General features: G+C 35.6%; 2 protein-coding genes across 2 annotated transcripts in view; one reads left to right on the top strand and one right to left on the bottom strand.

Moving 5' to 3' along the window:
- Nucleotides 1-26,128, bottom strand: part of LOC150110411 (macrophage mannose receptor 1-like) — a 240,588-nt gene that overhangs the window by 101,607 nt on the left and 112,853 nt on the right. The gene's annotated exons all lie outside the window — the stretch shown is intronic.
- LOC150110412 (macrophage mannose receptor 1-like) overlaps nt 1-26,128 on the top strand; it is a 148,728-nt gene that overhangs the window by 92,872 nt on the left and 29,728 nt on the right. Inside the window, exons 23-33 of the mRNA XM_090396116.1 lie at nt 4,544-4,718; nt 5,190-5,327; nt 7,318-7,440; nt 15,668-15,825; nt 19,447-19,546; nt 19,924-20,177; nt 20,434-20,608; nt 20,981-21,127; nt 22,347-22,454; nt 23,900-24,064; nt 24,333-24,407. Coding sequence (XP_090252242.1) covers nt 4,544-4,718; nt 5,190-5,327; nt 7,318-7,440; nt 15,668-15,825; nt 19,447-19,546; nt 19,924-20,177; nt 20,434-20,608; nt 20,981-21,127; nt 22,347-22,454; nt 23,900-24,064; nt 24,333-24,407 — 1,618 coding nt within the window. The remainder of the gene's footprint in view (nt 1-4,543; nt 4,719-5,189; nt 5,328-7,317; nt 7,441-15,667; nt 15,826-19,446; nt 19,547-19,923; nt 20,178-20,433; nt 20,609-20,980; nt 21,128-22,346; nt 22,455-23,899; nt 24,065-24,332; nt 24,408-26,128) is intronic.

Raw genomic sequence — 26,128 nt, forward strand, 5'->3', positions numbered from 1 at the left:
GGAGTCTCAGAGCATTTCATTATCCTTCTAAGGAATCTTTATTATGAACAAGAAGCTACTGTCCGAACAGATCTTGGAGAAACTGAGTATTTCACAATAGGTAAAGGGATGCGACAAGGATGTATTTTATCTGCGTAGCTGTCTAACCTGTACGGCGAATACATTTTAAGAATGGCAGGGCTGGAGAAGTCTTCAGTTGGAATTAAAATTGGTGGAAAAAATATTAGCAATTTAAGGTATGCAGATGATACCACCTTGCTAGTAGAATGTAAAGATGATTTGAAGGAATTTATTATGAAAGTTAAAGAAGAAAGTGCTAAATATGGTCTTAAACGTAACCTCAAAAAGACAAAAGTTATGGCAACATGCGAACTTAATGATTGTGAAGTAGATTGGGAGAAAATGGAAGCAGTTAACAATTTTGTGCTCTTAGGATCCCGAATTGATAAAGATGGTTACTGTACTGAAGATGTTAGAAGAAGATTATTACTCGGAAAGAAAGCACTGACAAATTTAAGCATGATATTGAAAGATAAAGATATTAGCCTCGCAACACAAATCAGAATCGTGAAAGCAATGGTATTCCCCGTGGAACTGAATGGATGTGAAAGTTTGACCCTGAGAAAGAATGTAAGAAGGAAGATAATGATTTTCCTAAGAAGAAAAGTGTAGAATTAATCGGAGAAATTCTGGAGATCAGAAGCACTCAAATTGAACATTACATTAGCATTAGTCAACCAAATCACTTGAAGGACTTGTTAGAACCAAGTTCTTCAATAGTTATTAAAAGACCTGGTTCCATCAAGCCTCTGCTATTTCGATCCATTTGAAGTCATGAAAGTGACCATAAGGTCGCAGTAGAGTTAAACGATTCCAACAAATTCAGTTAAGTCGACAGAATACACTTTAGATGAACTGACTCAATCAAAAGGTTTAGAAGATCGAAATTTAACATACGATGCTGCTGAAAAGCCAAACGGCTATTTTTTCTTGCGAAGTTAGTTAAATTAAGGGGATAAAAATGAAATTAAAAAAGGAATTTTTATCCCCTTAATTTAATATGATGGTGATGTTATTCTAACAGACTACAGAAAAATTGTTGAATGAAGTTAATAATAATGTAAACATTTCATGTGATACTATTCTAATGTCTTGAGAATCATTAAGTATATATATAGATATAAGAACAATAAGAACGATGTGATAACATTTTAAATTGCGATTATGCAGAGTTTGCGATTCAGCCTGCAGAATTCGATTTCCTTAATTTCCACTATTGCCTTCGTCGCCCAAATTACTCTCACTGCAGTAAACTCTCTTAACATTATGATCTTTACCATTTTCACATTAGGCAACTTTTATCTCATTTCAGTGCTTTCTAAAGTAATGGAGAAACACTAACACTCAAATTATATGCAGCCTTGAATTGTCTCAAGTAATATACGATCGCCAATATATATTCCTAGTGGCGATCAACAGGTGATCTTACTTATGTTCTTCAACGTTTGGATCAGCTGCATGGAAAACGTTCGAGAATCTTAAGTGATTATTCTTGGTGTGCTCTTAAGAAAGTAATTAGAGTTGGCACATTGGTGTATTAATGGTAAACTCCAATCATAAGAAGGTCTGTCTTCTCGGTCACTACCTTCCTGTTTGAACGCGCATTGTGTTTGATAGTAGATTGACGGATCTTTATTGTCAATCTCTGAATCTAATGGTGGAGTTCCTCACTTTTTTTTTCACTTACTCGATTACTCTCTTCCTTCGCTTAATCAATCAATATTAATAAATATCAATATTCATCAATACCTTTATCAGTTAATTACCAATCCAATAAACACTATTGCTTGTCATTGTACATTGGCCTTCTCAATCTAAATTGACAAACCTTGCATTTCAAAAATCATAAGCACTTCCAAAATATTAACTGCTAAAATTCTGACGTCTAAACCAGGTTTAATGGGTTTCTGATAACCTTCAATTTCAGACCTTCAGACCTTGCTAGTAACCTTCAGTTGCTAGCAAAACTCATTCCTAAGCTGTTGCGTTTTTCTCGTCATAAAAGAACCCGTTTATTTTCTAGACAAAATAAGATTTTTCTTGGTAGGAGATTACTCTAATGTCTACTTTTCTTTATATAAGCTTATTACAAATGTCGCCTCCACAACATCCAAGAAATTATATTCTCTCTCTCTCTCTCTCTCTTGATGAAGGCTTTGTTTTATTTATGAGCAGCTATTAACTCTACGAATCACAAATCCAACCAATCATTGAATACTATTCTCCAATCGGGACGATACCCCCAAAGAGATACCGAAAGTACTTTATTCAGTACGGAAGAGAGCAAAATTTACTTATTGACCCATCACTCACTAATTTACTGCTCCATCTTTTATGTAGAAATTCAGAATTTTGCTGCTTGCATTTTCGGTAAATACTTCCGTGGTCAGTATTCGTCAGAATTGATTTCGATATTTTCTCCGCTCAGTCTTTTAATTATATTAAAACACATGCAGCTGCTTTTCAACATTGCACAATCCAATTACAAACTCACGAAACTATCCACCCCCCGTCTTCAATCATTCCTTCCATCATTAATGTCTTTTGGAATTGCATTCTCTCTTATGTATTCCATTAAGAATTTAATCAACAAGTCCTCGGATCGTTGATAAGTTTTAATCTCCTGAATTTTTTTGCTTATATATATATATTCATCGTACTGATGTACCAGAGGTTGAGTAACTTCTTGTCGATGAGATTTACCATAAAATAAAAGGCTTTGTTTTATGTTTCTAGATATTATAAGAATAAGAGAATAGTCTAAAGTATATTATATTGATTAAAATAATTATACTATTTTTTACGGTCTGAGATTAAAGCTTTGCCATCTAAATGAGATCTTTTTATTCCATGCATCTGTGGCTTTAACAGGCACTATCCCCAAGTATCCACGGACTTCCCAACCGCAATGTGAGGATAAGGCAGTTACCCCTTTCGGGAGAAACCCCCCCATCTATCTCCGTATGAAACCGGCTAACTCACCTTTATTCGAAAGAGACCAGATAAAAGTTCCTCACGTTAGTGAGTGGAATTAAACGCAGGTCGTTCCGACCAGAGGGCTTCGTCTATACTAACTGAGCTACGGAGGCGCTGCTCTTTTTATTACTAGGTTGATTTTTTTTTTCAATCTGAAAAATTAAGCTCTATTGGTGTATCTGTATTTTCGCCCGAAAGTTATCATTTGTTTCAATAAACTGATTTAATCTTCTGAAAGATATTTTACCATATCTCTTATAAATATTTCGTTTGATACTAGACTTCAAAGCATTTACCATATTGCATCCCTTATTACCATAGCAACAGTAAGTTGTGCTTCTTCTACCAAGCCTGCATACTGACAGAAGATGTTTACTTCATCAAGAACGAAACCTGCTTTCCACACCACTTCCTGCAAACGTTTCTTCTTCTTCATTTCGAATCCAATTAAAGTAATAAATGAATATTCAAGCCGATCTTTTTAAAATGAAATAAGGAATATGATGGAAATTTACTTTAAGAAACAGCTGCATATTAATATACGAATCTTATATATTGGATAAATTATGCAATGTATTATTCTGCTGTGATGGATTATTTATTCCGAAGATTAATCGTCAGAAAGAAACCCTTCCTTATGTTGCAGTGAATTCGGTTTTAATCTGCAGTCATGACGATATTAGTTTGATCATAATATGACAGATTCCGATTTATCATTTAAAAACTAATTTACATACCGATCACATCCCTATGGTATGCATACATTCATTAACTGAAATAGTATTTAATTTTTCATGAACTTAGAACTGCCTCGTTTGATTAACAGAATTATGTTTTCGAAATATGCAACTGTTTTATATTAATCAACATTTAAACGATAAAGAATCAAAATTTCAGCATCATTCTCTTAGATCAATAACAGTTATGGTAAATGGATAAAGAGGATTCTCCAGAAGGTAAAACCGATCACTTATTATTTCGAAAAATATGATTGCTTTCAAAACAACATCTGTAATGTAATTCGAAAAATAAGACGAACATGTAATAAAGTATTATCCGATCAAATGACTTTTATGTTAGTTTAGACGTTATGAATTACAGAAAATTGTTCTTCTTGATCTGTACTTATGAATCTGAATCTGTTGTATCTATGTACGAGATTAGCTATGATTGCATCTGAAATTGTGTCTATGAAATTATATCTGAATTATATTCGTGAGGTTAATTATACACGCATATAATATTTTTGAGGTCTATTACCTATGCGACTGTATAAGATACCATCCAGATTGATAGCGTAGATGATTATAATAATTTATTATTATTTTTTTGTGAACCATAATGTCTAAATAAACTAAAACATCCTTTGTTCATCTCGCAATAACGACAAAGTTTGGCTCTACTTTTTTCTTTCTAATAATTTTACATTGTTGTGAGATGTTCATTATGATAATCAATTCCCCATCTTACATCAATAACTTAAATTCTAATTTCTTTTTCCCTCCAGCTTTCCAATAATAAAAGAGAACAGAACAGAGTGTGGATTGGTTTGAATACTTTGGGATTTGACGGTGCTTTTGAATGGAGTGACGGATCGGTGGTGAATTTCGTGAAATGGAACTACAGCCAGCCGGATAATTACTTGTATCAGGAACGCTGCACTAGTATGTACGTAGAAACAGGTAAGGAAGAGAATCAGAGAATAAAATGTTTCTTATCGCATACCCTTGTATTATTATTATTAACAGATACATAGCCATCCAACAATTTCATTTGGATATGATCTGATTATTTGGAGATATAATTTGGAGACAGTTTCAGTCCTTGAGAAAAGACGGCTGCCAACACAATAGTCTCATTGTGTTGAAAGTGGTAAATGCTGTTAACAAATTGGAATTGGAGACCTTTAAGTGAAGACTTATAGTGCTTGCTCATTATATAAAGCATAATATTTTATTAATAAAAATCAAGAATTATTATTAATGTTATTCATTTTTATTTGTTTTATTATGCGTTGCGATAAATCCAATTGGTATACTGTATTTTCGATGACTGTGTCCTTCATATGTCTTATTTTATTGAAGGTTACTTTCTACAACCTTTTTCTATGCATTTGCAAAATTATTGTTAAACCTCAATCTTTCAATTTGTAGGAATGTGGAATGATGATAACTGTAATATGCGGACATCAGTAGTATGCAAGAAGCATTATTCATTCACTACCGTAGAAGTAGAACAACCTCCAACGACTCCATTACCTGGATATTGTCCATCACAGTGGCATCCTTTTGGTTGGTAAAATTCAGTTGAATGTCATTTTATTTGAAATTGCAGTTACGTTATTATTAAGGATTTTAATAACTGATGCACTGGTAGCAGTTTTAAAAGCTGATAAACATATTTTCCTATGTTCGTAAATAGCAACATTAACCGCATTTTGCTTTCTGCAAATACACTCAGAAAATTCAGTTGTGTAGATTGATCAGTTATTCATATTTCTTAAAAATTCCTCATAAATAAAGAACTAGCTGGAAAATCTATTAAATAGAACACACGGCATTTCTGTTCGTTACAATTTGAAATTCATTCTGCACTGCGGTCGCTTTTTATTATTCTTTTTTTATCATTCCTCAAGTGCAAGCTTCCTAAAAAAAAAAAGTTCAGTCAAATGTACCACACAACGAACGTGTTATTATTTGCGTTGATATTAAAGTTACGACCTTGTTAGACACAAAATAATGATGGATTTCTACTCATTAATAAACATTAAATTTCTATTTAATGAACAGACACCTTCACTTTTTCATAATAATTGCAGCTCTCCTTTGTTATTTCATGAAAGCTGTAATCTGATTACATTAGCACTGTGGGAAGGCTAGGAATTAGATAATTCAAGAAACCTGTTCTACAAACGAGACATCTTTTCAAGAAACTTCACTCCTCCGGTAAAAAGAATAGTGGTCCCACACCAGGCAATCAAATCGCCCACTGCAGGAAACCATATCAGCATATATCAAATCAAAGCATTTACGAACATTCATGCCACAGTGAGATCGAACGTGGTGGTGGTTGGAGAATGGAGATGCTATTCACTCGACTAAGTAAGTAAACCAGTGCATCATTTCTTAGAACAAGTTCGCTTTGCTTTTAATTCAGTTGATCAAGAATGCAAAGAATTTTATGTTTGCAGCAAAGAATATCGGCTGGCCGACAAGTTTTGATGCTACAAGAATCGAAATCTGTTATTTATAATATCTTTGGGTACTATAATTGAACTCAAAATTCAGTATAAAATAAACAATAAATTGTTTTAATTTGTATTTTATTACTCTTTAGTGCCGTTTCTCTGTGAGTATTTTAGTTACTAAGTCAATTCATGAAAGTAAATGAGAAATATTATCAGAGATATAGTATGGTTGGAGTACATAATTGGATTACATTTTCAACATACTTGGGCAGCAATTTTTATTAATCACGGTATATTAATTGCTTTTTAATAAAAATAATGTAATTAATAAAAGAAAATCAGGAATATAAAAGTTCAGTAAATATCCACTCTGATTTTATAGCAAATTTGATTTTTGATCTTACGAAAATATACAGCCTTCCTTCGAGTAGAATTACTTAAAACACGCAATTATGTCCAGGAGCCTGGAATGTATTGCTAAGTCTAAAATTGTAATTTTCGTAAAGTCTAGAATCCAGACATGGAAACGTGACCACTGTCGAAACCTAAAAATTTTAAACAATAATGTTTGCCTATTTGGCTCTCTCAAATAACAATTAATGTTTATTATTCTACCCTTTCATGAACTTTTTTTTTTGAAATGAAGGTTTTGCTTAGCATTATCTAGTCCATATAAAGAGGTCTTTGAGGATGGTATGTGAATAGAAAAAAAAGAGTAATTTTATCAGTTAAGTAAGCCTGATTTGTAATGAAGCGAAAAGTTTAATCTCTCCAAATAAGTCGTTTTTTTCCTTACCATAATTCATGCCCACACACACACACACGCGCGCGTTCGCACGTGTGTGTGTGTGTGTGTGTGTGTGTGTGTGTGTGTGTGTGTGTGTGTGTGTGTGTGTGTGTGTGTGTGTGTGTGTGTGTGTGTGTGTGTGTGTGTGTGTGTGTGTGTGTGTGTGTGTGTGTGTGTGTGTGTGTGTTTATGTGTGTCGTAAGCTTTTACGGAATTGTTAAAGAAATGTAGGTTGAATAGTAATTTGATTTGCAAGATTTGACATGATGGTAAAATGACGTTTGTTTTGTGTATATCTTCGTTTTAGGAAATAAATGCTTTCTGGTAATTGGGCAACGGGACGAGGATCAAAAAAGTTGGACTGAGGCTGTTGAGAAATGTTCATCGTTGAATGGTACTTTGTCTTCAGTTCACAGCATGAAAGAGCAAAGTAAGTGGGAATATTTGTATGTAGCAGGTATCATAATACCTTAAGACATATTATTCTTTTTTCTTTTTTTTTTGATTGTTAACAAGCACCTAGTTAACAATATACACTGTCCTAAGAGCCATCATCATCAAATATAACATTAATTACGGGTATAGACCATATTGGCCTGTTCCGGTCTCATTATCCATCCAATATCCTTTTTTGAGGTCCACCCAGTCTTCTCTTTCTAATTGGCTCATATTTTAGTATTTGTTTAGGATATCGGGTGTTGGCCATTCGATTTACACGCTCAAATCCATTTTAGTTTATAACTGTTTAGTTTTTCTTCTATTGATTTTGTTTTTAGTTCTTTTAAAATGTCTTCGTTCCTTTCTTGATCTAATAATGTGTATTTTGCAGTTCTTCTCATAAATCTCATTTCACTTGTTTTTATTCTTTGTTTATCTTGTTTGTTTATTTCCCAAATTTCACTGCCATATAATAATGTGCGCACTGCTAAAGTATTGTATATTTTCATGAGTGTTTCTTTTTGTACTCTATTTGGGTCGAGTATTCTATTTATCAGGCCTATAATCTGTAAAAAGTTTGAAGGTTTCAATTTTATGTCTTTTTCTCCTTCATATGATATTTCACATCCAAGATAACTGAAAGTATTTATCTGTTCTATTGTTTTATTATTAAAACGATTTTGCTTCTGACTGGAGTTTGTCCACAAAATGCCATTGTTTTAGTTTCATCTGCGGAATTTTTCATTCCAAACTGTTCTACTATAAACTTTAAATTATATATAGCTCTTTGTGAATTGTCTTCCTTATCTGATATTATTACATGATCATCTGCAAATAATAGCGTATTTATTTTGTTATTCCGGGAAATTTCTATACCTTGATTGTTTAAGGTGTTCCATTGTATTAATATTTCATTAATGTAAATATTGAAAAGTGTTGGAGACAGAGGTCATCGCTGTCTTACTCCTTGGTTTATAGATTTTATTGGGATATTAGGCGAAATGAAGGCTGTGGTGTGATATAAGCAAAATCTAACATCGAATTTCACTAACGCGAATTTTGTCGGCAGCACTTCTACGGAATTTATCTTCAACAGGGAATATTGCTTGGGTCCCTTTTGAAGAGACCCAAGCAATATTCCCTGTAATTTTTGTACACGCATATGCACATAGAAACATTTTCTACGCCAGTTTTCAATCTCAGACTCAAGTGTGAAGTAGCTTGTGCTCACAACAGCGAAAGTTACAACCCACGATCTCTTAACGCACACGTAAAATTGTTGACATCTTCCTTAAAAGATCTTGTATGTTGCATACCAAATATTCCTATACCAGCAACCTAAATGCTAATTCCTTCAGGTATTTAAATATTGCATATACGTGCAGGTTATAAACAAATTACGTCACATTTGTCCAGCCAGCCACCTTAATTTACACAATTTAATTTCGACAGTGGCTTTCTAGTAATATTTTCCATATTAATGTTGCCCTTTTTCATCTAACTATAACCTGTAAAACTGGGAGAAATAAATTAATTCAGTTACATCTGCGTAGCTGCTACAAAAACTCACAGTCGTTTCTACCAGTTCAAGTGACTGTGCTGTCTAGACAGTAGACATCCTAAACACGTTGTTGACGCCAGTTTGCCCACATGGTTTGAGCTAAAAGTAACTAATTACAGTGTATTAAGTTGTAATGGATTAGAGTAATATGAATTAAAATGAGTAGCCCAGTTGGAAGGCGAGTAGTTGGAAGGACTTGTGACCTTCGATTGGAAAAGAGGCTAGTTGTTGTTTTTTTTCTCCTTGTAACGAAAGAATCTTTATATGAGCTTCTTTCATTTGAATGTGAATTACAACTATCATACTGGATGAAAGGGCTTCTTCTCTCTGAAACGTGGGTTTTTCATCCTGCATACAGTCAAATCGATCATGAGAACACGTGCAATTACAGATCAAAAATACTGTTGTTAGTTTTGGTTGTCGGCAGTTGATGGCTTCGTATGCTAACAGTAGTAGTAGTAGTAGTAGTTGGAGGATTGGCTGCGGGAAGACAGTAAGTGGTATACAGTGGAGTAGTATGTCTTACCACGATTAGCCCAGCGCCCTTGAAGTCTCCCTGGAGGTGTCACATAATAATAGTAATAATAATATTGCAGTGTAGACATTGGAGAAAACAATAAATAAAAGAAAAGTAGTGGTATATTAACGTCAATACATGCATAATACACTTTCGCTTACAAAAGTCCACAATCTCAATTCCATTAAACAACGAGAAGTTTTGAAGTAAATAGATCAAGACAATCACATTTTTGAATCATTAACATTTCTACATCACAGATATTAGCAAATCTTTTGGAAAAACATCTAAGAATCTTATTTACTATGCGAAAAATAAATATGAAGTCAGCCTGTTTCATATGTAGCTTCCATGTTCGTAGGGAGCCTATAAGAAGCCAGTTTCGTATGATGGCACATGGAATTAACCAAGATTTTTAAGTAGTAGGACGTTCCCTCATTGTGCCAATTACAATCAATTAGCCATTAAGTTAAGAACTTCGTGTTAACAAGCATTAGTTAACAGGCGAATTATATCGAATTAATTTGTGTCGTTGTGGGGAAAGTGATTTTCTTTTATTTTCTTTCCTTCTTTCTTTCTTTCTTCTTTTTTTGTTTTTTTCATTAATTCACACGACTTGTTACTTTAAGGAAAGTTTACCGTGTGTGTTTTACATCTTTCTATATTTTTAGTCATCCTTCTTTCTGTCAATATCCAAAATAAACAGTCATCGTAGGTAGGATGGTTTTGCTATTATGACACTCAAATTCGAATGAGTTTTGTGTGGTTATGCAGACTTGAGCTGTCTCTGGTATTCCAAAGAAGAAACCATTAGTAATATTCCCACGTAATATTCTTGTAATATTGCAAGAATATTACGTGGGAAGATTAGTTTCCTGTTGCTGGAAATCCTCAAAGTTTTTGATACCTTCAATTTTCAGTAGGTTACAAAAGACTAAATATTTTTTATCCGAATTTCTCCCATGTAACATTATAAGCATGCTTCATTACTACCGTGGAGAGGCTAAGGGTTAAATAATCTGAAAACCGAAAGTGCAGAGATCTTTCATAGAGAATAAACATGATACCACTTCAATTTACTTCAGACTTCTAGTAATAAGGGTGGTCATACACCGGTGGGATAACTGAAACCATCTCTTATTTAGACATCTGTATATGCTTCAAAGAAAACTTAGAAAACTAAATAAAAATAAATTAAGTAAAATCTTATTTATTTAAGAATAAACCAATTCACATGAACAATTCACATTATAACAGTCTTCTTCTATAAATGTATTTTCTTTGAATCAATCGAATGTTACAAACGTTTCTTTAGCAAAAATCAGGTTTGCTTGTTTTCTTGCTTAGTACAATTGTCAGTACATGTTTCGTTTAGGAAATGAGATAAATAAACTGGGTGATATTCACCATTGAATCTGTCTTAATCACAAATATCATTTTCAAGTGGAAACAACTGCAAAGTTTTAGACTTGACGGGAATAATTACTTTTCTTTTTCGTATCACATCACATATGAGAAGTTAAAAATATCAAGAAGAAATACGTCAGAACATAGAAGTAGACGGAATGAAAGACGGAGGAAAAAACTTGTTTCTCCAAGACAGAAGACCTCTCTACTATATCCTCATCAAATGATCTGGAAATGTCAAAAGCTCCAAGACTAGTTTCTCCACATCTTTCCATGATTTGTGTCGAAAGGTAAGTAAATGTTCTTAGAAGACCTACTCTGGATATACGAGAATGAAGTAGAGCGGTGGTCGCTAATTAGTCAGTCTCTATTTTCTGAAGAAGTTGACCGCAGGGTGATATTCTTCGTTATCGTCGAAAATCTGATTTAAGGACTGTATTCTGATAGTAGATTGTTGTATTCTTTTTTTTTTTTTTTTGATTGGGCTGTATATAGGCTTACTTCTGTATGTACTGCAAAGCAGACAACAGATGAGTAGGAAAGATTGTAAGCAAGATAAAGGATGAACAGTAATTTCCGAGCAAAAGTTTTAAGCACAAGCGGATTTCATCAGTACTTGAAAGCAATTTGGTTTCCACTTTATTCAGGATTCTACTCTAGGTATTTTGATCAGGATAGCAGAACCAGTTACCCAACTATGAGAACAAAGACTAGAAATCATGAAGATAATCTCTGGCAGCAACACACTTTCGCAGGATACGAAAAGAATGACTCTGATGGTGTGAATAAATATGTTCAATCACTTTCGTCCACTAGTCAGAAATGATTATCCATTTGAAGGTAGTCTTCATATCCACTTTAGTAAGGAGGTCGAGAATTCGGATGATCTGCTGTTTTGAAACCTCTGGCATAGTAAAGCATATGGTATGGAAGGGATATGAGCAAAGTATGTAATATGGAATAAGCTATTATTGATTTATTTAGCGCATGATGATACAACGGCCGTGAGGCCATTTTTACAGGGAAGTGTTATATCTTGTTTTTTTATTATTTATTGTTATATTTTTATTGTCTTCACTATGTATGAAATTTGCTTTTACCTAATGTGTCTTTGTGGCTATACTTATGAGAGTATCTTAAGTTCTTATCTCTTTATTAGTAGTAGAAAAGATATGTACACATTTGGCCGACACTTAGATTAATCACGTGTACTAATTAGTTGAACAAACGGTCTACCTCTGGTTAGAACCAAACTTTTTGTAACGACTGTCTGGAGTTACCTCCCAATTAGGTACTGGCAATTTATTTCTTCTAGCTGCACCAGCCAGAACCCTAAATTAAACAGATCTCTTAACCAAGGAGGAACTTTCAGAAAACATACAAGGGTGATCAATCTGTTAAATACACTTAATCTTAAATTACCTAAATCTCCTATGTTAGTTTTAGTTTGCAGTCGCGGTCTCAAACATGTTATTTTATTCCGATCAGGTTCAGATTAAAATGAGTGGTGGATTGGATTCATTCTCAGGCCACAAGTCAGGTTAAAATACAAAATGTACATTTATTAAATTCACAAAATACATATCCACAAATATACACTCAGCTAGATTAAAGGCATCCTAAGTTATAAAGCTAATCATGGCAACTATAATCAATACAACTGAATTCTAACATGCATTATTACTACAAGATTGATTATTGGCTCTCATCTACACACTGATCTGTAATTTCCTCTAAGCAATTACTCTATTAACTTCGTTAATTAACATATATAACACACTTAACATAATACATCTATGCAAACACTCTTGAATACGTTCTTGGAAATGAGACACTGCTATTAAACTAATCACTAAAAGTCCTATATTGGAATGTTCCTGTTCACTAATTTACGCTATTCTTTCTTCCTCAAAACAAAAAAACAAAAACAAAACAAAAAAAAAAAACTAATGGTAGTACATTACCAACTCTCAGGAAATTCATCAGGTCTGTCACTTAGTCCTCAGTTCCTCTTACAAATTGCGTGTTCTTTGTCTGGGCAATTGTATCACAGGGCTTGACTTGGAACTCATCACTCGATCTTTCTTCCCCGATGTGGACGAGAAAACAGCTCAGTTTAAGTTGACCCATGAGGTCGTTCATGGTGGTCAGCTAATACAGGTCTCCTCGGAATGCTGATGATGAACCCGCGCTTGGCTCGCTTCTTCGCCGCTCATCTCCGTCTGATATGGCGTTCTGATGGCCGTGTTCAGCTACTTATCTGCGATAATGTCCCGAGCTGGGACTTTCGAACTACGAGTGTCGATGTCGAACAGGAGAGGACGATCAGGAATCCCTGTGGAAGAGGACTGAAGCAAAAACCGAGGAAAGCTTAGAAAAAATTCCCTGAAAGGGGGGGGGGGAGCAGACCCCCTTTTATTTTACAACTATGGTGCCCTCCTCACTGTGTCACGTTTACCGCCCGGTACCGATCTTTTACTCGAGACGCTCTTCTTTGCAGCTTCTTCCGGGAAATTCGAGCGTGCACCACGTTGCCGTAGATCAAGTAGTTTATCCGAAGGTTTCGTCAGTGAACTTTGAACTCTTGTTCTTACACCGTAACAAACATTTCACAAAATTACTTCTTCCATTGTTAAATTTTACAAAACAGATCACATTATCGTATATAAAGTAATTCTACATTAAAGGTATTCATCAATATCTTACACAGAGTAATTCTACATTAAAAGTACTCATTTATAATATTCTTTGAGCAATCTGCATCTTTACTAATGTACAAGTATATTATCCTTGTTGATTTGTTAAATTTGTTAAATCCTGAATGAAAAATTTCTTAAATGAAACTTCTTCATTCAACTCTGGCAATTATATTGCCAGAGTTGAAATATTATTTCAACCCTGGCACATCGTGCCAGATCTTTATTAACAGATGAAGCTGAAATTGAATATGAACTCAATTTTCTTAAAAAGTCTTTCATTAACAATGGATTCTCTCTTAAAATGATTAATAAATTTCTCTCTGTCCACCACTCAACTGCTCTTGAAGATTCTTCTCCACCAAGAGGTTTTATTTCGTTACCATACATCAGCTCTCTCTCCCCGAAACTGGCAAAAATGCTTCAGAAATTCAACATTAGAACTTGCGTCACTACGTTCCCTAAACTTCGCTCCATACTAAGCAGACCTAAAATGAAACATCTTCCTATTCAATATCCAGGAGTCTATAAACTTTTGTGTGATTGTGGCTAGACATATTAACGCCAAAATGCTAAATCCATCCTTTTACGCATGGAGGAACATCAAAGAGACATTTCTTACAACAGAACTAGAGCCAGCGCTCTCTCTAGCCACGTTCTCTTCTCGATCAACGCAGATGATGGCCGCCAACACGTCGTTGATTGGCATAAAACCTCTAATATCCATGTGTGCTATGATGAACTGGAAAGAAGAATAATTGAATCTAAAGAAATAGCACTTGATTCGTCTCGTATTAATAACAGCCTTAGCTATAATATCTCTGATGCGCACATTGCCACTGTCCAATACTGGCGCACTAATACCAGCTCACGCACGTAGTCAACTTCAGTTGGAACTCTAGCACGCATTCCTTTTAAATGTACTTGTTTTATACTAGATCTGTTAATGTAAATGGGAAATGGAGTTAAACCAGGTTTAAAATTGTTTGGCATCTTTAATATATATATATATATATATATATAATCTAATTAATATATTTAATATTTAATATATACATATATATTATATTAGACACAAATATTTAATATACAAATATAATAATATACAAATATACAAATATTTTTCAAAATATCATATTTTGAGAAATATTTGTTTCTTTATCACATTATAGGAAACATTCAAGTATCATAAAAGACGTCAGCCATTCTTTCCTTATTCTCTTCTTCTTCTTCTTCTTCTTCCTCTTCTTCTTTGAGTCTCATAATTTAGGTGATGTTGTTTACTCGCCATTGATTGGAGTTGAACAAATGTCAGTTCTTCTCATTAGATGTTCATCAGTTCTGAATAAACAACCTAACAAAACATTCTCACGAAGTTGCTTGACTATAAAACTGGACCAGTTCATATTTTTGTCTCCCTAGGAATTTCCAATCGAAAAACATTTTAGCAGCTAACTTATGTTAAGGACTGTGTGTGTTTCTCTCAAGCAAGTGGATAGTGGGGTTGCAACGCTGTACTGAGGAATTATATAGAACAAGTTGGTTTCTAGTTGCCTTCCTTCTCCAGTAATATTGTAGGCCCATTGTGTCAACGGTTCGATTTGCACGTTGCCAGGCAAAAAACAGATTTTCGGGGGGGGGGGAAGCTTCAACTTCCGTATGTGACCAGATAACTCACCTTTGATTAAAAAATCCAGATAATGGTTCTTTGCATCACAGACAGATTTCGAACACAGATCTTTCTTACCAAAGAACTTTGTGTCTAACGGCTGAGATACAGAAACTGCACATATTGAGAATTGAGAAAACAATTTTTGAATGGTTGCTAATATTATTGTTTTTTCCTCACATCAAAAAAATATTTTATTGTTATTTTTACAACAATCTGTCCACATATATTTCGCATTTTTGTATCAGTTAACTAAATTACATTTTGAAGTGTTTCAGTTGCTTGAAATGTCGCTGTCAACCACTCGTATATATCGAAGATATCTGTCTAATTTTATTGTTACTCTTATAATCCTCTTTTTTTTTCTAGATTTTCTTAACATTCTGATCATTAACTACCAAATGAGCATGTGGATAGGTTTCCATAACTTGGTAACAGACCACGAGTACTACTGGGCAGATAATTCTCCCATAGACTTCGTAAACTGGGCGCCGAATCAGCCATCTCGACACTATGAAGATTTACAGGTGAGAAAGAAATAAACTTTTTAAAATGCGTATTGCAATTAGCTAATTAATATTTATGATGCAAATAAGCAAAAACAACAAACACTAAACCTTTATTTTCCTTCATAAACAAAGGGATGTCCTAATCATTATGAAGTAGAATAATTTAGTGAAAATGTAATTACTTCATGAATATTTATCAAGAATAAAATATTACGTATTGCAATTTAAATAAAATACCATAATAAGTCCCAGGGAACGTTAAATTATAAGTGAATAAGGTGACAAGGCAATTACCTATCCAGTCTGGTCAGTCGTATCACATGAGGCAATATTATGGTAGTGAAACTGCAAGTAACAGTTGAGATCCTTGGAATTAAGTTTACTGAATTTTGATGGCAAGGGGATTAGCGAATGGATGTAGGATTATGGAAACTCGTATTCATGCTTTAAGTATGTATATAATATCATATCTGAAATGTTGCCACGTAAGGGAAGGGATAAGGAAGTCAAGAGATAAAGCAAGCGGAAAAGAAAAAGAGAATATAAAATGATGAAGTCATTTCTTGGCTTCTGATGATAAAAGGGATAGAAAGTAATGATTCTCATTGACTTTCTTTGGGATTTTCGGATATGCACAAGAAATTAGTATTATTAGAATATTTGGATAAGGAATACGGTTCAGGGATAAGGAATCCCTTACCCGTATTTAGGAGATCATTTAAGTATCTAAAGATTGTAAGGTTCGAATAAGGTTGCACCACTTTCACTGTGGAATTTGCACCTGTTTTTAAGTTTAGAGAAGTTGTGTACGTGTGTCAACATCGCTTGTGATTAAAATATTTCTATTAAATTCCCTGGCAGATGTTTGCCTTCGACAGACAGAAGACAACAGTAGATAAAGATGCAGTTTTCAAACATATGATTTCTATTTATATTTAATGCAATAGATGCTACTAGAATTTCCAGGACAAGAGTTTCTCAAAAGCTAAGAAAATGTCAACAAAATAATAAATGAATAGTTAAGTCCCTTAGGGCGAAATGCGGAAAACCGTTGAAATACTTTGATTTCGATGTGCTGTTATTTCAAACAGATTATCCAGAGATCTGATACATATGATTGAAATTTTGTATAAATTGAGACGTGTCTAAAATATGGACGGATGGATCCATCTCCACAGAAACAAAGTTGAGGATTTTGGATGCAGCTGTTTTTCCAACAGCGATTTATGGATGTGAGACTGCTTTGGAGGTGTGATGTTGCAGAAGCATTTTGAGGATATCATATGCTGAGAGGCGACAAACGGATGGCTGCTAGAAAAGATAGGTAGAACTTTAAGGCTCCTTAAGGACAGAAGAAAGTTGAAATACTTTCGACACATTGAAAATGGATTTCTGAAAAAAAGTAATAGAAGGTAAAGCTCCTGCGAAAAAGAGAAATGGGTAGACCGTCAATAAGTTGGATGGAAGGTGTGTGTGTGGGGGGTGGTGGATGTGGGGGGTGTGGGGGTGGGTGGGGGGGTGTCTGAAATGATTGATCTTCAGAGAGTGAAGCCTCTACAAAGGCATACAAGAGGACGATCTGGCGATGGCTGCTGTGCCACATCACCGAGCATATGAATCATCATTCGGTATCCGATGATGTCCAGTGAATGGATGGATAAATTGCATTATTATACTGCGCACTTTATGAAGGACGAATTCCTTGAGTTGATGTGAATCAGTTGATTCACATCAACTGATATGAACTGATTCATATCAATTGATGCTTGTATATTTAAACTTCTTTTAAAGCCTGCCTGGTTGGCCGGGTGATTAGAGTATCCGCTCTCCATCCAAGAGGAGACGGGTTCGAATCCCGTTTAAGGCAGGGATGTTTTTGATTGTCCTACTACCATATGTGCTGCTCTAACTTGTGTCCTGGCGCCGTACGGCCTTGGATGTCTTTGCATCATAAAAATAAAAACCAACTTCTTTTTAAAAATTAAAAGCATTAACACTGTCCACCTGAGTCTTGTCAGAATACCAAACTCCTCTTATGGTTTCAATACTTCTATTTATAATTTGATAATAAACAACTCCATGACTGATTGGAAAGAAACGCTAAATTAATAAAAACGCTGCCTAGAAACAGCTCAAAAACATTTATAAATAGCAATCGATATTTGGATCTTTTATTTAGGGTTGATGAATGAATAATTTTTACCAGAATTCCCATAGAAATGTAATGAAAAGGGAAAAAAAAACGAGCCCATCAAATACAATCAGAGTTAAAGGCGTTTTATAGACGCCTTTACTAGGATAATACTAATAAATATCAAAGTAAAACCTTTTTCTACAAATTTTCAATTAATACTAGAAGAACACAAAATTAACTCTAGAAAAATACGAGATGTTTAAATATTATCACCACCAAAGATTTGATCCGAGGAAGGAAAGTGTTAATGAAAACGTGAGTCGCGAATTGTATAAAGAGATATTTGCATATGTGTCAATGTGTGTGTGAAATCTTCTCATGAAATCTCTCAGTAATAAGAAATAATTCCTACTAATTTTGAACCACCAAATTATGGTAGAAATTTTTATTATCCAACAAACAATAATTATTGCTCTCCTTATTGGCGAGTGGAGTGTTTTAACAAGGAGGAAAAACCCTCTTCCACCGTATAATTCTAGCTAACTCATCTTCAGTTGAAAAACACGATAAAAGAGCTTCACATCGTAGAAGAGGATTGGAATCCAGGACTTTCCAAATAAAGGACATCGTTGATACTAACTTATATGAACATAGAAAAGCTGGAAGATGAGCATGTACTGCTTGCTTTTTTGCTTACGGCGAGCCTTAAATTTAGAATACTGGAAATTTTGATTTACTATCTTCACTTTTTTACCTCGTCTGAGATCAGTAAAGTCAGCACATTATAGATGGAAATGACAGAAAGTTGGATTTGACCTTAGAGTTTTGATATGAATCAAGTCTCAGTGAATGTTGAGTTCTGCTGCCTGAGTCCAGAAAAAAAAAATTGCAGTCGGAGAATGATCCATGTTAAATTATTGTTGAACATGTTAAATTGTAGATAGTCTAGGTGGAGGTTATAGAAAAGGGTCATATCTTTACCTTGGAATAGCATTCTTGTTAAAATGCTAAATATTCCCACCATAGATATTACATCAAGTAAGGGTTAACATTTGTTCTTTAAGTTCTTATTAGCGAAGTTTGATAGATAGCACTGCCCTATGCCTAGATAAAAATTTCATATCGCTGGAAGCATTTTCCAGCGAGTATCAGCCGATTCGTGCTGTAATGGACAAGTAGGTTTTGACTAAAAAACACGAAAAAATTCACTTTTTGCCAAATTTCACGAAAACGTTATTTTCGTGTTTTACACACACGAACACTATCAAATGAAACTATTTGAGTGTATTTAAGTATATTTCGTTATATGGCACATAATTTAACGCAGAGGTTGTTAAATAAACCAGTAATATATAGTATAGTGCATTATACCTTATTTCGACAGTATGTCGTTAGAGGGCGCTGTAATCGAACTAATGTTGACTTTTTTAAAAATTTGCATATCACTCGATTAACTAGTGTTGTACGTGACCGGTATGCTAATATCGTTTCAAATTAACTTTCAGGGACAGTGCGTGGAGATATTGTTTAGTGAAAACTACCTTGGAAAGTGGAACCTTGACCCATGTACTGATAAAAAACCTTTTATCTGCCAGAGTTATAAAGGTAAGTAACTTTTAATACTAAGGAACAGTCGATAAGGTTATCCAGTAAATTAATGATTTCCAATCCTGCTACGACAGGGAGAAAGCACTCCGTGTTTTTAGAGGGGGGGGGGGGAATAAATCTTTTATGTGAAATGAATTCCATCACAAAGAATTTTACCCTTCTTAAATGGAATTAATTTCAGTCTTTTTAGTCTCTATTAGTACCTTAAGTGAGCTTAAGGGGGTGATCAGATAATCTCTAGAAATTAAATACGAGAATTTTAACAGCAGTTTATAAAAGAATTAAATGTCATTGCTTACTGAGGTGTAGTCATTCATCATTACACAGTAGTATGCTGGGGAAAACCGTGATAAGAGTGTGCACTTACTTTCCAGATCCTACTCTGTCAAGTCAAGGCTACTACAACCGTACGTGCACCGATCCACAAGGGTGGACGCGCTTCAGATCATCTTGCTACCAACAGTTTGCCCTTCCTGAACAGAAGAAAACGTGGTATCAAGCCGAGCAGTTTTGTCAGCAGTTCGGTGGTCATCTTCTCACTATTAGGGATGTCTTTGTCTCTGCTTTGTTCACAGGTGATGTCCTTCCTAACATAATTGAACCTGTATGGATCGGACTCAAGAGAAATGTGAGTTCACCATCATCATCATCATCATCTCTCTCTCTCTTTCTCTCTCTCTCTCTCTCTCTTTCTTTCTCTTTTAGGATTTTAGCATATGTTCTTCTCATTTAGTCGGCATTACGTAAAAGAAAATTATACTATCAGAACTAGTGCGTCCTTTTTGCTGAAATAATTTATATAAACGCAGTTAATTAAAATCATGGACACGTTTCTGTGGAAGAATTTTTTTTTAAAAGTCTTATTTCGTATTGGTTTTATGTAGCATACACAGAACTTTAAATCTGTATCTGGATGGCCTGTAACATACACCAACTGGGGGAAAGATGAACCATTGGAAACGAACTTAGGAATCTACTGTGCAATAATGACAAACGGCGGTCACTGGAAGACAAGTAACTGCTTGGAAAGCAGACCGTTTATATGCGAAATATCCCAAGGTATGGCCTTTTGCTTACTTTAACGCATGTGATATCATCATCATGACTGTCATATTATCAATAACATTTCTGTAATTTAATCTCCAGTGTGAAATATCAACATCAGATTGTTTAAATGATTATCTTTAGGAAACATGTGTAACGGAATTTATTTTAGTTTGATATTGTTTGTGTAAAATACCCACACAGGAATTCCTACTAGTAGCAGAGGAATTGTAGATGATGCCAATAACTGCCATATCGCTGTGGCAAGCAGTGCTTGTATTATTATAATTATTATAGCTGTTTACCATAGTGAAAAAATCTCCACCATGCGCTTAATGTTTCATTCAAATTCTTTCATACACTTTTTAATTTTATTTATTTTTGCAGATGTTCCGGTAACTCTACCATTAGAAGCTGATCTTGTTTGTCCGTCTCAGTTGAGTTGGCACGATATAGGAGGAAGGTACTGCTATTCTGTCGAAACTAGCAATTTGGTACCCTGGGTGACTGCAAACATTAACTGTTTCAGAAAAGGTAAGTTTCGTTTATGATTTTTGTCTGCTAGATAGAGAGAGACAGAGAGAGAGAGAGAGAGAAATGGAATTCACAAAAAGTGGCTGGATTTAATGAATTTTAATATTAATAGCATGGGTGTTTTAATTTTATTTCACTTTTATATAAAAAAAAACCTTTAGAAATGTAGAGCAATTTATTTTAATCGCAAAAAGACTGGGCTTTTATTGCAAGCATAAATGTTGTCGTTATTCGATATTCTGCGAGGCAACCGTGTATGAACCGAGTCAATTATATTCGTTCAAGTTGTATTCGCGTTTGGGTGTTTTACTTGTTTTGCTTGTGTGAAGTGTGAAGATCCAACTTGCTAGCAAAAATGGGAAGAGATAAAATTGAATAACACAAGCATTCCAGACTGCAAACATTACATTTGGGAGAGTATTGTGATCTAAAGAGAAATCCACGGAAATGACAATGCAGACATTTCAATATAGCAATATAGCGCATGGCCTACGTGACAAGCTGTTATCCAAATTGTGATAATTTTTTTAAGGAAATATCCCGCACTTTAACTCATGCAAATCATGCTTTTATGCAGCTAGCTAAATCGAACTTCAAAAATTATTTCTCACAGTCTTCACTCACCCACTCGAAAATACTCAGTGGGAATAAGATTCTGCTCTCCATCGTCAAGTTTATCAGCTCTATATTATTGCGTTCAAAGCAATAGTAATCAAATTTGAATGAGATTTTGTGTTGCCACACAACATCTCATACCAAATCTCCTATATATTTTTCTCCCCGGAACTTAGATTTTTCGTCCGATGAAATAGACAAACCGCCAGAAGAACACAAGCAATTAATGGGTATAATATCCTGTGGTTTCATAGCTTTAGGTGTTTTACATAACTCTAAATAGCCAATATCCCATTAGACAGTCTCGTTCTCGATCCAAATCTGGTATAGCTGAAAGTCCTGTTATTCTATAGAATTATATCTTTGAGAAGTCCAAAGTATTCAAATGCACTAAATTTCATTTTAAGTGAAAATTCAAATGAGAAAAAACAATATAAAGAGAGAAAGAAAATAATGAGTATTGTGCTGTCTACCGCTATTTATTTGTTATTATATTTTTAAAATTCTTCTTTAAGCTAGGGGAAACTTTCGATGGGTTTCTTTGCAATCAATCAAAGTAGTTAGGGAATGATAAGTTATTTTTTTTATCTGAAATGTATTACAGAAGGAACACTTGCCAGCATCCACTCCGAAGCAGAATTAAAACTCTTGACCATGTTTCTGAAGGGCTCAACAAATCCAGTCTGGATCGGGATGACAAGAAATCACGATGGTCAGTATTCTCTCATTAGTCAAATAATCATTCTATTTTCTTATACTCAATTTAATACATGATGTAAAAATCAGTAGATCTATTAACATTCAGAAAAGCGACTGCCTTCGGGTAGAATCAAGTCAGTTCGCTCAAACAGTTTATTAAAACCATCCTAGATGCGGTGTGCGTGCGAACTCTTTGTTGAATTTACCTCATCGAAAAAGAAAACAGTGGATGAATTCTTAAGCAAATCTATCAACGTAGAATTAAAAAGAATACACTATATCATTTCAAATGTTTCCCTTCTGGTCATATTTTGTGACAAAACTCCTATCATCCCCGTCTGTAATTTGGTTCAGCTTTGGAGGAAAAGCCTTTCCGCTCTCCATCCAACCGTCTGATTCTCACCACAAGTATGGATCTCTTGTGAATGTGTCAATGCATTTAGTAAGAGGTCGATGAATTTCATCGACTAGTGGAAAACTACTTTGCTTATTTCAGGTCTGAAGTGGCTTGAAGTATTTCCTGTTTAGTGTCTAGGGCAGAGTTTGCGGAATATAGAACCCTTAGTCCATTTAATAATGTTAACGTACTATTGGCTAATGGGATGTCCTCGGTGAAATTCATATAAAATTATTTAAATGTGGTCCTTTCGCTCTTATAATGCATTTGTGGAAAATTTTGGCCTTTTTTATAATGTCGAACAAAGTCCTGATCTGTTCTATTAAACATCTGTGTGACGAAATAGAGCGTCAGGTGAAGTCAAGGGACAGAAGGTCTTCATAACAGTTCAGCATCTCATTACGTGCCTCCAGATAAAACGTTCTAAAATTCACATTCATCGCTATCGTACGCATCTGAAAAGTATATCCTGTGGAACAGCTTCAAAAGGTAGTCCTCCTACTGCATTTCTTATTAATGTTGGCGCCGTAGCTGTTTGCACCTCACACTATGGTGCCCGTTGACTTTTTTCGAAGCAGTGTGTTTCACAGCTTATAGAATATAAGTTACTCTGAAGTACGGTCTCTCTACAATGTTTCTTTTGATAGTTACCAAGGCATTTATGTTTATTTTTTAATATTCTATATTTTTTATCTGCATATCACCTTCTTGTCAGCTTTACATATAGTGCTGTACATATAGTATACAGATCCAAAGTTTCGGATCTGTATGTTAATTTGGGATGTTTTTGTTACTTTTTACGTGTAGAATACATCTTTAAGGCTTATGTCAGTTGATACGGAATCACTGTATACATATCAAACGGCTATTAGAACCTAAAGAGATATTTTTGGATAATAGTCATAGAAAATATACGTAATATATCTCGGTTGTTGGAAGAGGGAACAGTAAAGACAAAGCATGAAGTCTTATAAACTGTCTACAAAAAGGGTATACAACGTAATAATGAAGCTACATTCACCTTCATTAATTCTTTTTATCCTTGTTTCTTTCATCTGCAGGTGGTTTCATTTGGTCTGATCGCACTCCTGTGGAATTTGTCAATTGGAACGAGGGCGAACCCAGCAGTATCACCGAGCAGTGTGTGGAGATGCATTCTACTAATGCGACTTGGAATGATGTCAGTTGTTTAAATCAAAACGGCTACATCTGCATGACTTTGAAAGGTAAAAATATCACAACACGACATTCACAGTCTTTGACCGTTTTATTTTATTGTTCAGCATTTCATACCGCTTATTAAATAAAAATTTTCTTACTTCAAGTGGATCATGAAATATATAAATTTATGATGAGTAACGCACCTAAAAAAGTAAAAATATTTTCGATGAATTATACAGTATTCATTGAATTTATTAAAATGCAGTGCTATATTTTTATACGAACATCTTACACTGAAACTAATAATGTATTTATTCCTTTTTTTTACCCAAGTTCCTACAAGGAGTTGGCCATCAGAATCAGATACCCCTAATACATCTAGTGAAGCGCAGTATTCTGCATATGTTGGTAAGTACGAGGAAAAGACATTGAAGCTATTTTTGCAAGGTTGCTAGTACATAATAATGACAAGCGACTTAACATACTTGAATTTGCGGACTCTAAATAATAGTTATTTAACACCAGAATCATGGCATTAATTATTGTCATATACTAACCGTGAAAATAATTCAGATTTATACGTATTTGGAGGTTAGCACACGTGAATTTAACGTTGCGTGTCTAAATGAAATTTGCTACTTTAAGTTACACAACGAATAATCATAAAACTGACAATTTGCTTTTCTAAAATGGAAATTCATATTTTACATCAAAATCATAATTAGAAAACCATCACAGTAGTTAGGTACGATTATAAAGCACTTTTAATTGTCAATGGCAATGTTTTAATTGGGTCATACAGGGTCCCGTTTTTAGGTTAGCTTGGGTGACATCATGTACTTTCACCCCTTTATCAGTCTCTGTGGTTGGTAGTAGTTATGTTACATGATAGTTCCTATCACGTAATATTCTTATCGTGGCAGTGTCAGCATAGTTATAATCGGGAGGATTCCTCCTTTATCAAAAAGTAATTACCCCCCCACACACACACACACAAACACACGACCTTGTTTGAACTGCTTTGTAAGTTATCAGTCTCTATGGTTGGTTGTAGTTAGGTCACATGATAGTTACACTCATGTTTGTCACTCCAAGGTAAGTTTAATCGAAAGTTTCGTATCTGTTAGATTGGTTTTCTTTCATTGTCTACAGTTAGTTCACACACACACACACACACACACACACAGTCATGTGGTTCTCTCCAATGGGGAGAGAACCACGTGACTATGTGTTTTTTATAAATAAGAACCTCTGTCTAGTTCTTGAATGGTTTCTTGAAATCATCCATGTATGTCTAAAGCTAGAGCTAAGTACTTTCTTACTAACGGAGTATGTCTGTATTTATCTATGTCAGAGTTTGATCCTGAAATATGTCTTGATTCCCATTCAGCTACAATAGTTTGTGATGGTTCTGATGTATGGGATATACTGAGATTCCAGCTTCACAAATGAAATGATGCCTGCAGGAAAATGGAGAAGGGGAATTTTCTCTTCCCTCCTGCACTGTGAGAGTGGAAGGAGGTCTTGTTCGCTTTGTTAGTGGCGATAGAGTGTGATCCAGATGTAATATTAACGTTCACTGATAGCGCAAGTAGTATTTTCCAACATCTTCATGTTTTGAAAGCAAATGCTAACGTGTTTCGTCTTATGTGGGAGGTTCCCCCCCCCCCCCCACCCCCCCCCCCCCCCACCCCCCCCCCCCCCCACCCCCCCCCCCCCCCACCCCCCCCCCCCCCCACCCCCCCCCCCCCCCACCCCCCCCCCCCCCCACCCCCCCCCCCCCCCACCCCCCCCCCCCCCCACCCCCCCCCCCCCCCACCCCCCCCCCCCCCCACCCCCCCCCCCCCCCACCCCCCCCCCCCCCCACCCCCCCCCCCCCCCACCCCCCCCCCCCCCCACCCCCCCCCCCCCCCACCCCCCCCCCCCCCCACCCCCCCCCCCCCCCACCCCCCCCCCCCCCCACCCCCCCCCCCCCCCACCCCCCCCCCCCCCCACCCCCCCCCCCCCCCACCCCCCCCCCCCCCCACCCCCCCCCCCCCCCACCCCCCCCCCCCCCCACCCCCCCCCCCCCCCACCCCCCCCCCCCCCCACCCCCCCCCCCCCCCACCCCCCCCCCCCCCCACCCCCCC

This window comes from Typopeltis vanoorti, chromosome 1 (assembly GCF_054136105.1).
Source record: "Typopeltis vanoorti isolate ZY-2024b chromosome 1, IOZ_Tvanoo_1.0, whole genome shotgun sequence".
Lineage (NCBI taxonomy): Eukaryota > Metazoa > Arthropoda > Arachnida > Uropygi > Thelyphonidae > Typopeltis > Typopeltis vanoorti.